Raw genomic sequence first — 16289 nt, 5'->3', positions numbered from 1 at the left:
CTTCATCCTTTCTTACAGGTGGAACCCAGCCCTGGTGTTAGGGTGTCACTTGGTCCACATAGATCAGGGAAGGCCTAGGCAAAGGTTTGAAAAGTGGGGTCCCTAGACCTGCAATGTCAGCATCCCCTGGAAACATATAGAGATGCACATGGTGGGGGGAAGGGGACCCCAGACCCACTGAATTAGAAACTTTGGGGGTGGGGCTCAGCAATCTGTGTTTTAACACACCCTCCAGGGGATTCTGATAACACTCAGGTCTCCAAACCACCGCAGGCTTTCTCATCACAGGCAAGGTTGAACTGCGGGCACAAGCCGCTTTGTTGTGGGGGCTGTCTGTGCCCTGTGGAGCGTTCGGCAGCAGCTCCGGCCTCTACCCACTAGAACCCAGGGGCACACACCCTTCCTCTGCCCTACAGGTTACCACCCAAAATGTTCCCATGCACATTTCCTGTAGTAAGTGTTATCAACTCTTGGGAGAAGAGACAAGAAGCTAATAAAAGCGATTGCCTTTGGGTGCTGTATTGAGGGAGTTTTGAGGGATGTGCTTTTATTTGGTATGTTTCTACTGTGTGCTTGAGTCTTTACCCTGTGTGTTGCTAAAATAAATCTCTAGGCCCAAGGTGGAGTCACTCCTTTCCAGGGTGCCCCATTAGCAATCTGAAATTTGAGAACATTCATGTCCCTGAGAAGGCAGGGTGTCCAGTCGGCCAGTCCCCAAAGGCCAAGCCCATTCTGGGCCTTCTCACTCCCCAAAAGGGTGGGAACTTCGCCTCAGCTAATCAGATATTTTCTATTTGTCTCATCCTTGTTTATTCTTTATCCTATAAAAGCTTCTTGAGATTGCCCATTTTGTGAAGTGTTAAATGTAGTTTGTATTGTCTAAATTGTCTTCTTTAATCACTTTTAAATAGGGTGTTACAATAACGGGGAAGAAATGTTTTAGAAAGACTACATATCGAAAGAGTGGAAACTAGGTTTCTTCACCACAGTTTTGACACCAACTCCAGCGTGTGTGAGTTTTCCCAGGCGATTCATGGAAGCCTGCAGGGTGTCCTACAGCTCAAATCCTTTCTAACACCACCTGGAGAGAGCATCAGACCCCACAGGTTAGGGACTCAGATGCCACCTGCGAGTCCAGGCAGTCACCTGTACTTCTGACTGACTCTCGACTGGAGGTTCTCACGACTGCATCCTTGGGTTCAGTTAATTTAATAGAGGGGCTCACAGAACTCAGGAAACCAGTTTCCTTACTAGATGACTGACATATCATTAAAGGATACGACTCAGGAACAACTAGCTGGAAGAGATGCACAGGGCAAGAGAGAAAGGGAGTCAGGGAATGGGGCTCCCAGTCCTCGCCGAGCACCCCACTCTCCCTCAGTTCCCATGTTCTCAGCGACTGGAAGCTCTCAGAATCTCATCCTTTTGGGTTTTTGTGGAGGCTTCATTATGTAGGCATAACTGATTAAATCATTGCCCATAGGTGATTGACTCAACCTCCATTCCCTCTCCCCTCCCTGAAAATCAGGGGTTTGCAGCTGAAAGTTCTAACTTTCATTCCTGGTTGGTTCCTCTGGCAACCAGCCCCCCTCAGGTGGGTTCCAAAATTCACCTCATTAACATAACAAATAACGTCTTTATTAGCTTCAATTCAGGAAATTCCAAGGGTTTTAGGAGCGTTGCTTGAAGATCAAACACATATGTCTTATTATAAATCACCATATCACACTGACTACAGGGCTTCTCAGCATCCATAACTCATGCTAACACATTTTTAATCCCTAAAGGTAGCCGAATCCTGGAAATGGCATGCCTCAGAACACTTCTGGAAGCACCGACCTGGCCAACACTGCTGAACCCTCACCATCCAGGAGAGAGTTGAAGGTGGCCAATGCTGGGCATTTTACCAGTAAAATACAGTAAAACAAATACTGGCAAATTAGTTACCGGTAAAACACAGGCTGGTCCTTCCACCCAGGTGAACAATGTGCCCTGAGATATGACGCTCCTTTCAGCAACTTTGGGTCATCCTCGGGGTAGTACATTCTTGAGAGGAGTCCCGCAGGGAGTCACGGTCTTTCTGGTTATACCTCACTTTGGGGATGAACCACCTGTAAGTTCCCCAGGAGCTGGAGGCAGGGGGACTTGGAGGGCTACGGCCCTCTGCACCCCATTCCCCTTCCTTGTCCCTTTCTTGGCTTTATAGGCTCTCTCCTGGCTTCTTTGCCTTCTCTTGTCCCCTCCAGATATTGAGGCAGATGCTTTTCCACCTCCTCACCTGCTCCTTTTAGGGGATGGGGAGGAGGGAGGTAAGAGAGGATGACATTTTAAATTCTAGTAATGATTTTACTATTTATCCCAAAGGTCCCCAGGCATACAGCACACCTAGTGATCTATCAGGGCTTCCCTGGTGGCTCAGACAGTAGAGAATCTGCCTAAAATGCGGGAGACCTGGGTTCAATCCCTGGGTTGGGAAGATCCCCTAGAGGAGGGCATTGCAACCCACTCCAGTATTATTGACTGGAGAATTCCGATAGACAGAGGAGCCTGGCAGGCTACAGTCCTTGAGGTCGCAAAGAGTCAGACACGACTGAGCGACTAAGCACACAGTGATCTATCAAAAGCACTGGAAGTTAACCGAACCAACCCTTCAACTGTTGCTACTCAACCAATAATGGTGACCATTCTGTAGCTGCAAACACATCAAATCCTAATCATTTCTTTCCTCACTAAATGAGTTGCTGCTGCTGCTGCTGCTAAGTCACTTCAGTCGTGTCCGAGTCTGTGTGACCCCATAGATGGCAGCCCACCAGGCTCCCCCGTCCCTGGGATTCTCCAGGCAAGAACACTGGAGTGGGTCGCCGTTTCCTTCTCCAACGCATGAAAGTGAAAAGGGAAAATGAAGTCGCTCAGTCGAGTCCGACTCTTAGCGACCCCATGGACTGCAGCCTACCAGGCTCCTCCATCCACGGGATTTTCCAGGCAAGAATACTGGAGTGGGGTGCCATTGCCTTCTCCACTAAATGAGTTAATAGTCATCTAAAGGGCTCATAACAGGGCCTGGCATGTGGTGACTGCTGGTTTTGTTTTGTTTAGCCATTATTATATCATCATACTCTACATTCAACATTTCTCACTATTTAACAGCCTCTGGAATTATCCAGACGTTCAGTGAACAGCATTATAGCATGAATGTGGAAAGAAGAGATAAGCATGTGACTGGACCCACAAAGTAAGTAAGATTTCCACAGCAGTAGGAAAATGAGGATAGAACCATAGGGACTTCCCTCAAAGTCCAGTGGTTAAGACTCCAACTTCTACTGCAAAAGCACGGGTTTCAACCCTGTTTGAGGAATTAAGATCCCTCATACTGAGCTATGCAGTCAAAAACACACACTGTAGATCCACAGAGCTGTAGATAATGAGATCCTCTCACAGCCATGGATGCTAACTCAGGTGTCTCCCATTTTGTACTGCTCCAGTGTGACTTCCTCCACCCACAAGCAAGTGGTTCTCAAATTTTGGCACAGGTCAGAATCCCTTGGAATCCCTCAGATGCTTGCTAAAAAGACCATCGGCTCCACCCTCCTGAGTTTCTGAATTAATAGGTTGGGGTAGATCCGGAGAATTTGCATCTGAAACAGATTTTCAGATGCTGCTGACGCTCTTCTTTGGGAACCACTGCCCTTCGTGTTAACTTAGACCCTGGCATTTAAATAAACCTTTTGCTCAGATCAGGGCACGGGTCCAGCTTGTCACCATTCATCAAGGTCCTGTCATTCATTGTGTTTGTTTTGCAGCACCTTTGCTTGTGAGAGGCATGCCCCCTTCTACAGGTCCTTGTACAGGTCACTGATGAAAATGTGAACCGGACTGGCAAAGGACAAAATCCAGGTCAGGTTAATTAAAACCCTGCTTTAGGTTCAACCCATCATAATTACAGCGGTAGTTCTCAATCCTGATTAAACTTTAACATCACAGGGGAAGGTTAAAAAACAACCAAAAAAACAATTAAAAAAAAAAAATCTCTCCAAGTGATTCTAATGTGCAACCAGGGCTGAGAACCGCCATCCAGAGATCTTATAGGTTTAACTTGTTGCTGCTGCTGCTGCTAAGTCGCTTCAGTCGTGTCCGACTCTGTGCGACCCCATAGACGGCAGCCCACCAGGCTCCCCTGTCCCTGGGATTCTCCAGGCAAGAACACTGGAGTGGGTTGCCATTTCCTTCTCCAATGTATGAAAGTAAAAAGTGAAAGTGAAGTCACTCAGTCGTGTCCGACTCCTAGCGACCCCATGGACTGCAACCTACCAGGTTCCTCCATCCATGGGATTTTCCAGGCAAGAGTACTGGAGTGGGGTGCCATTAATTTGTTAAATCAACCCAATTGAGCTGTCCTGCCCACGTAGTTTCATTTAAGCTATTGTGTGGGATGTTGTCAAAACCTTTGCTGACATCATGTGTGTTTTTCCACAGCTGGATCATTGCTCTTTCAAAACCATAAAATTATATTGGGCTAGCATGACATGGTTTTAGGGAATCATACAAACTTTAAAGATCAGATTTAAATATGTTTATAGTTGTTGAGGGCTTTTGCCTGGGGTTGATGTCAAGCTCACAGAATTGTATCCATTTAGTTTATATAATCCCAATGTAATATGTGTGTTCTGCTCAGTTGTGTCTGGCTCTTTGCAACCCCATGGGCTGTAGCCAGCCAGGCTCCTCTGTCCATGGGATTTTCCAGGCAAGAGTACTGGGGTGGGTTGTCATGTCCTCCTACAGGGGATATTCCAGACCCAGGGATTGAACCTGCATCTCTTGCATCTCCTGCATTGGCAGGCAGGTTCTTTACCACTGCGCCACCTGGGAAGCTCCCAGTGTAATGATATTTAACATTTATTGCTTGTTGACTTTGTCTCAGCCACAGTGCTTAGTGCTCTTTTTAAATATCCAATCCTACAAAATAGATACTGTTATTTCTATTTTACAGATGTGAAATCAAGTTTCAATTTTAGCTGACTCCAGGGCTCGTGCTTTTAAATACTAGCTGTTGCTTCCATTTTTAATTGCGAGACACCATCTTGTTCTTCAAATGTTTTATGATGTCTTACAAGGATGCTAAAGATATGAGGAAGCATGAAATAAATAACTGGAATAAAGACAGACCAGAGAGAAGCAAAATGAACTGTGGATCAGAACAAAATGTTTGAGCATTTGCTAACTGCAGGGTCACTGGTTTGGCTTTGAGTGTTCTGAAAAGTCAAAATAGGAACACATGTTCAATTGCTCAGTCAGCACTGAACGCAAACATTGCTCAGGAGAAGTATCTGGGAAACCCGGGGCTTCTTAAAGATGATACTGAGGATTAAAGGAATGTCTGCAAAAACATCCTCATGATCTATGCAGACAAGAGTGTCACAGGACTCAGTGAACCACAATTTATACCATCCACTTCCTCCCTCATAAAAAAACAAACAGAATTTTGGCTTGCTTTATACTTCTTCAAAAATTTCTTCATTCCCATTTCCAGTACCTTTCCCATCACTAATCACTCACTCCAAAAGAAGATTAATAACCACCATGCAAGTCTTGGCTCACATTTTCTCAGTACTCCAGAATGTAATAATAATAGTTGGAGTAGTTAGGATTTCTTTTTACAGTTTCACAGTTTCTTGGCTCACCTTTCCTTTTGGATTCTCGTGCATGAAATCACACCTGACTTTAAGGAATGAGGTTTCCCCTTGCATGAAGTCGATGTGCTATTTCCCAGGCGGCTGTCAGGTCTGCAGGTGAGGTTAGCGTGAACGGGAATAACAAGGTGCCCGTCACAGTGCCAGTGCACCGGCCCATCCCTCCATGCAGCTTGATAATGTGGAGTCAAGAACAGCAGATTCCCTCGTGTCAGTTGAAACCAGTGATGAGACCCATAATTTGTCACTTACCTGTATGAGACTATACAGTAATGGGAGTTTTATCTTGAAAGATATCAGTGTTTTCTTGCCATCTGAAAAAGACATGATGTTAAGCGTGCTGGGATTTTTGAAAGGAGATCTGTTGACACAAGACTGATGGTTAGGATAGAATCATGCATGATTTGGAAAGTACTCTGTCATCTTCTAACATTAAGCCATGTAACTCCTCTTTAGCTGGTTCCTTATCCTTCAGATCCCACCTTGAGTACCGGCTCCTCAGCTGAGCCTTCTCTGACAGCTCTGAATAGGCAGTCCTCGTCCCTTGATGATTTTTTGTTTACTTATTTCAGTCAGTAAACATTCCCTATTCTGCTACACAGAAGGGCAGCAGGACTTCCCTTGTGGTCTCAGGGCCTAGATCAGGGTTTGGTTCATAGCAGGGGCACTGTAACCACCTGCTGGAAAGAGTGAAAACAGCCAAACAGGTGGCTGTGGAGTCAGGCTCTGAGGAGCATGTTGGGACCAAGTCTACATCATGAGAAGAGAGTGAGGCTGCTCTGATATCAGGAGTGATCACAGAAACATAAAGGGTGAAGGAGAGGGCTCCTGAAGGAAAAGCTCATTTCATCATTCCTGATAATCAACATGAACAGATGATTAGAGCAAATGAAATTTAGGAGTAAAGGTGATTGCCATGTGCCTCAGAGGAAGGAAAATGGAACACGAAATCCTCAGTGGGAAGTACAGGAAGAGCTGAGGTGGGCAGAACATTGCCATATACGTCAACCTGCCCCCTCCCACATCCACCAAGCACACTTTCCTCCACTTCCCTCACGCGAGGCTTCACCATCTGCACCGATTCCCTTGAGATGGTGCCCCAGGATCACCCAGCAGGGGCTAAGAACCAAAGCCACAGGGTCAGCTTTTCCTACAGTTGGAAGAAACGAGGAATACAATTAGAGGTTTAGGAAGAACCACTATCAAGAACAGCAGAAAGAAGACACCTAAAACACAGACCCACATAACGAATGAGGTGGAAACAACAGCAGGAAGATGTAGCCAAAAGAGCGAGGAGAAGCAGGCAAATCTAAGGGGGATGAAGAATGCTGCAACCCTGTCTCCCCGTGGCCCTGTCAGGCATCCAGGCTAAGCCTGTGGTTCCACACACACGTGAAGCTCCTCTCTGCTCCACACAGCCGAGCACTCCTCAGGCCCCTGCAGGACATCGGGAAAGGGGCACAGGGAGGGGGCAGGGGCAGGCGGCAGGCAGCCATGGACAAGGAAGACCCTGCACCAGTGCCTCCACCCCCGCCCTGTTACGGAGAGCACTGGGCTAGGAAAGGGAAAGCACAAAAAAAGACTACTGAGAATGTGCCATGGAAAGGGCTTTGTCCGAAAAGAATGCTTGGTGTGTTATTGTTTAGGTCATCTCTTAACCAAAAATTACATGCACGTTTACTTAAACGATCTTGGAAATGCTTTTATAACTTGTTCAAAGCTTTCCAAATGAAGAGTTTGAGTGTTTTTTAGTCCTTGATTAAAAATATAAAAGTCTAACACATTTTAATTAGTTCACATTAATCTGCCTTAGAGAAAGATGAAAATTTACTAGCCAGGTGTTCACAAAAAGCCTTTGCATAATTGATGAGTACATGTGAACTAATGCACAGCCTGCCTTACTGTGACCAGCAGTGCCCTTTCTCCATTTAGAGGTTGGAAGCCATCTTTTTTTCAGCCATGACAGTGCACTCAAACCAACCATCACACTAGGCTGAACTTGGAAACTGACATTGGAATTACTGTGTCACGGTCTTAAAACAATATTTAAAATGAAGTGTTTATTGTTCTCCTTAAAGACACTGGATATCAACTTTTTAATCGTTAGTATTTTTAAACTATTTTGTTTCACCTCATTTAAAACTTCTATCTTATATAATTTAGTGAAACTTTAAAATAAATATTCAGATAATGATATAAATTCAAACGACTTGCTAATAAGGGTTTACAACCAAAAGTTGATTATTCACTTTAGAGATATGAAAGCAGTTAATCTATGAAGTGTAAGTACTAAGAACATTCTTTTTCATCTTTTGTTACCAATTTTAATTAATAACTGCTGTAGCTGCTCCATACCCAAGCTCTTATATTTCCCTAATCATTCTGATCGTTTCTAAAGATAGCAACAAAAAACTTTACCTACTGGGAAGTTCCACTTCTTAAAAACCAAAGGCAATTCTGTGATCTTTTTTTTTAACATGGCAATACAAGGGTTTTAGAAGTCTAAAGTAAAAAAAGAAATGACTGTCAAGAACAAAGGTTGGACCCAATTAATTGAAACCTGTTGCAGTAGCATTTCTCTGCCACACATAGACAGACTGGGGAGTGCCTCTGTTTTTTTTTGTGGGGGGTGTTTTTTTAAATTATTTATTTTGGCTGCAATGGTTCTTCAGTGCTTCTCTAGTTGTGGTTTGAGGGCTTCTCGTTGCGATGGCTTCTCTTGTTGTGGTCACAGGATCCAGGTGCGAGGGCTTCAGTAACTGTGGCACACAGGCTCAGTAGTTGAGGCATACAGGGCCCAGCTGCTCTGAGGCTCATGGGATCTTTCTGGACCAGGGATGGAACGCGTGTCTCCTGCATTGGCAGATGGATTCTCAACCACTGGACCATTGGGAAGTCCTCCCCTCTGGTTTTAACTCAGGACAAATTAAGGACCCCTGGAGACTCCATATCTCAGGAGAGAACCTGAGTTGGGCTCCTTACTATACAGATCACCCTTCTAGAAAGTGAAGCAGACCTTTCCTTGCCTTGAACTTTAATGCCATCAGAAGTGATTTGCAGAACTCACTGGAATTAAAGCTGGGTGATGTGAATTATTAACTAGTCGGTCAGGAGACTGAGGATCCCCCTGACCCTGCAGGCAACCATTAGCTGAAGCTCTCTTCTCAGTTTTTCCCTCTGTAAAATTAGATAGAAAATGATTTTCCAGTATGAAACAGAAGGTTCTTTCCAATCTGAGATATTTTGAGCTATCCCAAACCCTTAAAGTAGTTTCCATTTAGGACAATATGGCCGGTAAATTATTTTTACATTGCAAGTTTCTGGATCTTAACCTGTAGAATGTTTGGTCACACTTGATAGAGGGAAGTTTCATACAGGGGTTTCCCCTATGGCTCAGCAGGTTAAAGAATCTGCCTTCCAACACAGGAGATGAAGATTTGATCCCTGGGTGGCAAAGGTCCCCTGGAGGAGGAAATGGCAACCCACTCCAGTATTCTTGCCTGGAGAATCCATGGACAGAAGAGCCTGATGGGCTACAGTCCATGGGGTCACAAAGAATCAGACAAGACTGAGCATATGGCACAACAATGATAGAGGAAAGGAGATGGAAGGCTGGGGTGTTCCGACATGTCAGCTGTGGTTCCTGCAGTTTTTAAGTCTTCAATGTCATACTATCAGCGACAAAGTCAAAACCAGTCTATGAATTTTAATCCTACGGATCACAAATCATATATACTTAGCTGGAGGGCCTCCGTCGAATGACTCACATATGCATGCTCTCATTCAGGTTAGGCAGGTTCCAAAATTAATTGTCCTGGTTTGTATTACATCAGTTTGGTTAAGCCAGGACTACTTTTCCCTGTGTCCCCTTGCCTCACGGTTCTAAATTAGAATTAACTCAAAGACATGCTTGTGTGATTTTTAAAAGGTAAAGTGAAGCCAGGGCCACTTTTCTCTGAAGGGCATCAGTCAAGTACGGTGACAGACAGGCATGAGGTGTCTGTGTCGATTTGTCCTCGTTCTCCACCTCCAGCTCTTCTTCCCGTGTTCTGACCTTGAGCAATTACCGAGGCTGGCTCCAATCCCACCTCCAAACACTGGCTGTAGATGCAGAGGTGGTCACTGCGTGGTGGCCACAGCTGCCCCCGAGCCCTCACCCTCCGCCCAGGCCTATGTCAGCACCTACATGCGTTCTGCCTCTCAGAAGGGCCTTCTGAGTTCTCATGAGCACCTCCTTCTGCACCTTCCCCTCTGCAGCTTCTCGCACAGTAGTATTTTCTCTTATTCTGGTAACAACTCCTGCATCCTACAGCCCTCAGAGCAATCTTTTTCCCCCAATTCACCAACCGAACACAGATCCCCAAATGAACACTGTTGTACTATCTACGTGTGACTCCTCACAGGGCCCCCAACTGAGTGTTCTGCCTCACAGGGTGCTTCCTGGGGATTCAAGGTCTTCCGTCTGAGAGGGTATGCTGCCGCTGCTGCTGCTAAGTCGCTTCAGTCATGTCCGACTCTGTGTGACCCCATAGGGTCACCCACCAGGCTCTCCCATCCCTGGGATTCTCCAGGCAAGAACACTGGAGTGGGTTGCCATTTCCTTCTCCAGTGCATGAAAGTGAAAAGTGAAAGTGAAGTCGCTCAGTTGTGTCCGACTCCTATCAACCCCATGGACTGCAGCCTACCAGGCTCCTCCATCCATGGGATTTGCCAGGCAAGAGTACTGGAGTGGGGTGCCATTGCCTTCTCCCTGAGAGGGTATACATTTTATCAAAAGACAGACAACCTACAAGTGCACACGAGTGTGTGCATACAGTTGTGTGTTGGGGAAAAACACAACAGGAAACTTTCTTAGTTTAAAAACTTGCCTCTGTGAATCCTCAGGCAATGATGTGAACCATGACTTTTATCTGTCCCCAGCTAAGACACAGGTGACTGTCCAACCTGTAAACACAGGCCCGTGTCCACTGTCCTCTCCACCCAGCGCCATCTCATGACAGCACCCATTGGCACATACCACGGATGAGTCTGGTCTGAGCAGCCCTACTATGTACACAGAGTAGAGGTGTCACACTTGGGGAGCAATACTTGAAAAACAAGACACCAATCCCTCAGAGAACTCACTGCTGGTTAGGGAACAGTCACACTCTGACCCACAGGTGTTCATATACATGCTAAGTCACTTCATTCATGTCCAAATCTTTGCAACCCTATGGACCATAGCCCGCTATGCTCCTTTGTCCATGGACTTTTCCAAGCAAGAACACTGGAGTGGGTTGCCATGCCCTCCTCCAGGGGATCTTCCTGACCCAGGGATTGAACCCACATCTCTTACGTCTCCTGCACCGGCAGGCAATTACCGAGGCTGGCTTCTTCACCACTAGTGCCACCTGGGGTGGTCCTTCAGCCTTTTGCTGAAAAGCAAAAACCCAACATTAAAAAAAAAACAGAAACGCATAAAAGTATGAGTATGAATTATTTGTTTTATTGCTTTGTATCTTATTTAATGCAGAGTTGATGTTTTTGAGTAATGGTAATAAGATGTCCAAAATTCAACATTATTAAACATTCAAACAGTAAAGAATGTGGGAAAAAGATCTCACATGTTAACTCTGCTAAATTATAGCTGGTGGAACAATTCATAATAAAGGCTATAGGCTTGTCATCATGGTTTATGACACGGGCAACGGTAGAGAGTCCCGGTGTCAACCAGCTGTGTAGGCACCAGGGGTGGCACGTGTGCCTCCCTTGGAAACATCTGGAAAGATCTAGAAAGGCTCCGGGTATAAAAACCCTTCCTTTCACCTCAGGCTTGAAAGACACACCCACCACAGAGGGTGTCAAAGAACTCCTGTGGAATAGAAGTGGTTATGATGATAAAGACCAGAAATGGTTCTGCTGTCAAGAAGTGAACTTGCCTACACGTCCCCTCTCTAATCTACCGCCCGCTCTAGCATGTCATGAGCAAGGGCCTCAGGTGGCGACCAGATGACACCAGGCAGCGGCCTTTGGATGGCTGAAGGCACTGGATCTCCTCATCCTGAGGGAGTGGGTCACTGGGTTGTGAGTTACATTCAACACACACATCCTACCACGAAAAACTGCTCTCAGCTGCCATACATTTGATGTAATTCCAGGCTGAAAAGTCTGAAGACTTTAAAACCCCAGAATGTCTGGGGCCCCTGAAAGTCCTGACGTGCTGGGCAACTTTAGCAAGGAATCTGATTCCCAAGGGGTGGAGGCTCGAAGGGACACAGGCTGCTCACATCACATGGCAGCACAACATAAATACGTGACTCTACAGTGTGGATAGGAGACACCACAGTGAAATAATAAATACTTCAAAATCTACAGCTGTCAGTCACACGCTGGCCATACCCGGGTACAGTCTAAAAACTGGTGATTTTCCCATAAAAACATGTATCTACAGTGAATGTGACCAATACTTAATAAGGGCTAAGCAAAAACATATGAAAACTATTCTTCAAAGACAAACTTCATTAAATATCAAGCATAGTGACCAAATTTAAGATGTCAAATTTAAGTAAATCACTTTTGATTTTTCCCAGGGGTCATTTGGGGTTTCCGCAACAAGAATGGTCAAGGGCCAACTGCACCCCACCGGTGATGCTGAGGGTGTAAGTCATGCAGACCCTCTTGGAAGAACAATGGACACATCTTTGCCAGAGGAAGCATACCTCCAGCCTCTTCATTCTCTGAAATACCAGAGAACAAATGCCCTTTACAGACACAGTGATGCTGAAAAAGAAAGCAACAAAGAAACATAAAGGTGCATTTATTCGAGTCCATGCCATCTAATCTACTGAGTACAGTAATTAAGACTGGAAAAGGGAAGAATTAAACTTAAACAACAACAAAAACACGGGGACGTTCGTCCCCTGCATTGTGAGTCAGTTCAGAAGAATGTGTGTGCTGGCAAGCCAGTCTCCTCCCTGAGAAGCACGCTTCGTTCTCCGTTCTCCTCCAGCATTTTCATCTCTCTCAGTTAAGGCCTGGACAGTGTCAGGGTGGTGGCCACACCTGTTCTGGAGCTGTGGGCTGGCAGGAGCTGGGCCCCAGGCCATCAGTCACCTGAGGGCTTGGGCAGTGTGGGGTCAGACTCCTGGCTGCCCAGCTCTGCCGTCTGCCTCCGGAGCTGCTCCACCGTCTGCAGCAGGGCTGACCTCTCCAGCTCCAAGGCCAGGGTCGCCTGCTTCAGCTTGCTCTCGCTAGTCAGGAGCTTCTCAACAGTGGCTTCCAGGCTCTGGATCCTCCCATTGGCGACCTGGAGAATAAAAGAAGACATGTGAATGTAACTGCCTGGGAGACGGTGGGAGATCCATTGTGTGCTCCGCTGTCCAGCCTTGGGGGAACTGTGGAGCCTAATTCTGGCAGAGACACACCTTTCCGCATTTATTATCACTTCTGGCCACAAAAGACTCTATTTCTGAGGCTCCCTCAAGGGTGGGCTGGGCCATCCGGAGGCCCTCCAACGTCTTTTTCCTCTGTGTGGCTACTCTGGAAGCCACACGTGGAGACAGTGGCTTCCCAGTGCGGAGGAAGCCTGGTCCCCGAGTTGCCTACTGGAGACGGCTGGGAAATGGTCCAAGACTGCTTCGTGGAGACGAGGTGGTGAGTGTACAGTGCTGAGTGTACAGTGCTGAGCCCTGGGATCCAGGGTGCTGTTACTGCAGCACAGTCTGCCTGCTCTGACAAACACAGGCAGCTACAGGTGCACACTGGTCTTAGACAGACCATCCAAATGGTTTCTATGTGAAGGCCCACGTAAGAACAGCTCTCTAACCTGAACCTTTTGTTTTCCCTCCAGTACCAACAACCGGCATTTCCCCCAGAACGTGTGGAGCGCCCAGGGGACTGAGCTCTGCTAAGAGGGTCACATGTGTGGCCTCACTGACCAGACACCAGCCGTGTCCCCACTCCCCCCAGTCTGTATCCTCAACACTCAGTCAGTGTCTGGAGTCGTGTCCCCACTCCCCCCAGTCTGTATCCTCAACACTCAGTCAGTGTCTGGCAGCCCTTCCAGGCGCTTCTCTCTAGCAACGGACTCTCCTCCTCTTTTGAGTCCTCTTGGACAGGCTTCCCAGGCAACCACAGAATTGGCTCCAGCTGTCCGCTGCATCCCCCCACATTCAGGCCCAGAGTCTGCAAGGCACTGCTCTGGCTCACTCATCCGCCCAGCCCTCTTTGTGTCCCCATGGACTAAATGGTGTTTTTTTCCCCCTCATTTTCAAAACAAGGGAAACAGTTTTTTGAGCAAGGTAACACCTGTGCCAGACAGACAATTTATGACTCAAAGCTGAGCTCCAGCTGTGACACTGGAACACTCAAAACAGAAAGAAAAAAGGCCTGAGACCCTAAGTCTGTCAGTTACCGGGCAGCAGGTAGTCACACTCAGGGGCTAAGTCCGAGCAGCCCTCTCAGACCCTCATACTCCTGCCCACAGTCAAGGCCTACAGCCGGTCCCACCTTATCTCCTCCAGGGACCACTCCTGCTGAGGCCATGGCACTCCCAGGGGTACCTGCCAGCTTAGCAGTGAGCTGGTATGCATGGTTGTTTACTGTTTGGCATGAATGTCAGGTCTCCTCCTCAATCAGACTGAAGCCCTCTCACCCTGCATGTGGGTCTGATCTCCCATAGGCACCCAGCTCACAGACACTCAGTGACTCAATGATTATTATGAAAAACGCACATCCCTTATCATACGGCAGTATCAGGCGTGTCTATGCAATTGTCTCATGTGTGCTGCTGGACAAAAGAGGTTAGACAGTTTAGTCTCCAGCTGCCAGAGGACAATCTTCAGTGTTCAACAAGAAAATAAATGGGGTTTTGGTATGTCCAACTATATGAATGGAACGGAGTCAAAACACAGGTCAACTTTGATAGTTTGGGGAAAAAAACAAAGATTTATGTTGGAAAATTAAGTAATGCACTGAACACCTATCCCTGGGCTCCGAAAACTGTTTTAAAAAATAAAAAGAAAAAAAGGAAGAGAGTCTCATAGAACTTCTGTGGTCTGGCTGAAAGATAGTAATTCCATGTGACTCAGAGGGTAAAGGGAAGACTACACTCAGGCCCCCACAAACTAACTTGCCATAATCCCTAGCACAACTCTTTGAACATCTGTTGTTACTAATTACCGCCTGATGCCTTTCTGGAGGGCTATAGAAGTTGGAGCAGTTTTTCACAACTCCTCTCCTCACAAGGAGTGAAGTTCACAGTATCATGGAAGCAGCACCAAATTACCTCCCCTTTTTACCACAATCCCACGTGGGTATCAGCCTAGTAAAATCAACCTTCTATTGGAGTGCTATTTTAACAAGACAAATGCTTCTAACGGAGATCTGAGCTTTCCATCCTGCTGTATTTCAGGGATCAGCTGTTTGTCTGGAGGGATTTAAAATTCCCACCTACACTGCAGGTCCTTACGTGCAAGACAAGGTTCTTTGTCCCCTGGCGCCTCCCCTTCAGGTTACAGCTGAGATCCCCCTGGAGAAATCACACCCAGACTCAGTCATTTTCACAGTTAGGATATCTCTATCTTAGGGGAACACAAAGCCGACTTTGAGAATGTGACTGGGAGTCAGGACTGGGTAGGCTAAGCCTTTTCTTTGTTCCTCTACAGTAACTATCTACTAGGTTGTACTGGCATAAAATCCCTGCTGGGAAGAGTACATTTTAGACAAGGGTTGACTGATTAAGCTCCCAAATGCTGGCCTTTCTCCCATCACTGCCAAGTTTGCATCTGCAAAGCAGCAACTTTTTAGGCAGAAAAATAAGAGGCTTAGATCAGGACGGAAAGCTTATTCTAAGGACAGCCTAGAACACCACAGAATACATATTTTGAAAATAATACAAATTTTTCTCCACAGTAGCTCAAAAGTAATTTTTAAACCCCACCTCCACCAACAGACACATTTCCATAACAATGATAGCTGTACCACCGATTAGATCATGACACTTAAAAAGCAGATGATACGGTTACTTTACTCCATCTGATTGGTGGAGGAGTCGTGCAGAGCAGTAAGGTAATTTTCTGTCCTTGTCACATAAATGAGGAAATCAGAGCAGATGGGTGACAGTGGGTGACACTGGATCTGGCAAGACCTGGGTCTCTGGTCTGCATCTCTGTGCTCACTCCCTCTTGCCCTCCAGCATATGCGATCTGGGTATGTCCCCACCCACATTTATGCAGGCCAAGATGGAAACTTCCAGAGGGGAGAATTGTGCCCTTCGTGAACCTAACTTTTGTATTTGTACCAAGGACTCACAATTATGATCACAGCTCTGGTTTATTCTGTTATTCCTCACTTGATGTCACTTTGAGGACCTAGCTGGTTTTGCTCCTGAAAGCTCCTGCCTTTGATTCTCCCATCATTATTCAAAGCACAATGGCTGGTGTTTGGTTAATAGAACCAGAGCGCCGTGGACCCAAGCTCAGTTCTTGGCACACCTCCTGAAAGGGTAAGTGTAGAAACAGTCTCTCAGAAAGTTCCAGGACAGTCCGACCTTAGCAAAGGATAATCTGTCTGCTCCCTGACAAACCGGAACAGCTCTCCTGGGCCACCTTTGATCCCAACTAC

The 16289-nt window shown here is 46.5% G+C and overlaps 1 protein-coding gene across 9 annotated transcripts in view; it reads right to left on the bottom strand.

Annotated features, from left to right (window-relative positions):
• Positions 1-11152: 11152 nt before the first annotated feature.
• The window catches only part of TBC1D1 (TBC1 domain family member 1), a 226723-nt gene continuing 221586 nt past the window's right edge, over positions 11153-16289 (bottom strand). For all 9 annotated transcript variants that reach the window (XM_027544246.1, XM_027544247.1, XM_027544248.1 and 6 more), the window contains one exon: positions 11153-12972. In XM_027544246.1, the coding sequence (XP_027400047.1) occupies positions 12772-12972 (201 nt within the window). In that variant the 3' untranslated portion in view covers positions 11153-12771. The remainder of the gene's footprint in view (positions 12973-16289) is intronic.

Source organism: Bos indicus x Bos taurus, chromosome 6 (assembly GCF_003369695.1).
Source record: "Bos indicus x Bos taurus breed Angus x Brahman F1 hybrid chromosome 6, Bos_hybrid_MaternalHap_v2.0, whole genome shotgun sequence".
Lineage (NCBI taxonomy): Eukaryota > Metazoa > Chordata > Mammalia > Artiodactyla > Bovidae > Bos > Bos indicus x Bos taurus.
The sequence above is the reverse complement of the archived record's forward strand: the minus strand, read 5'-3'. Positions and strand labels throughout refer to the sequence as shown.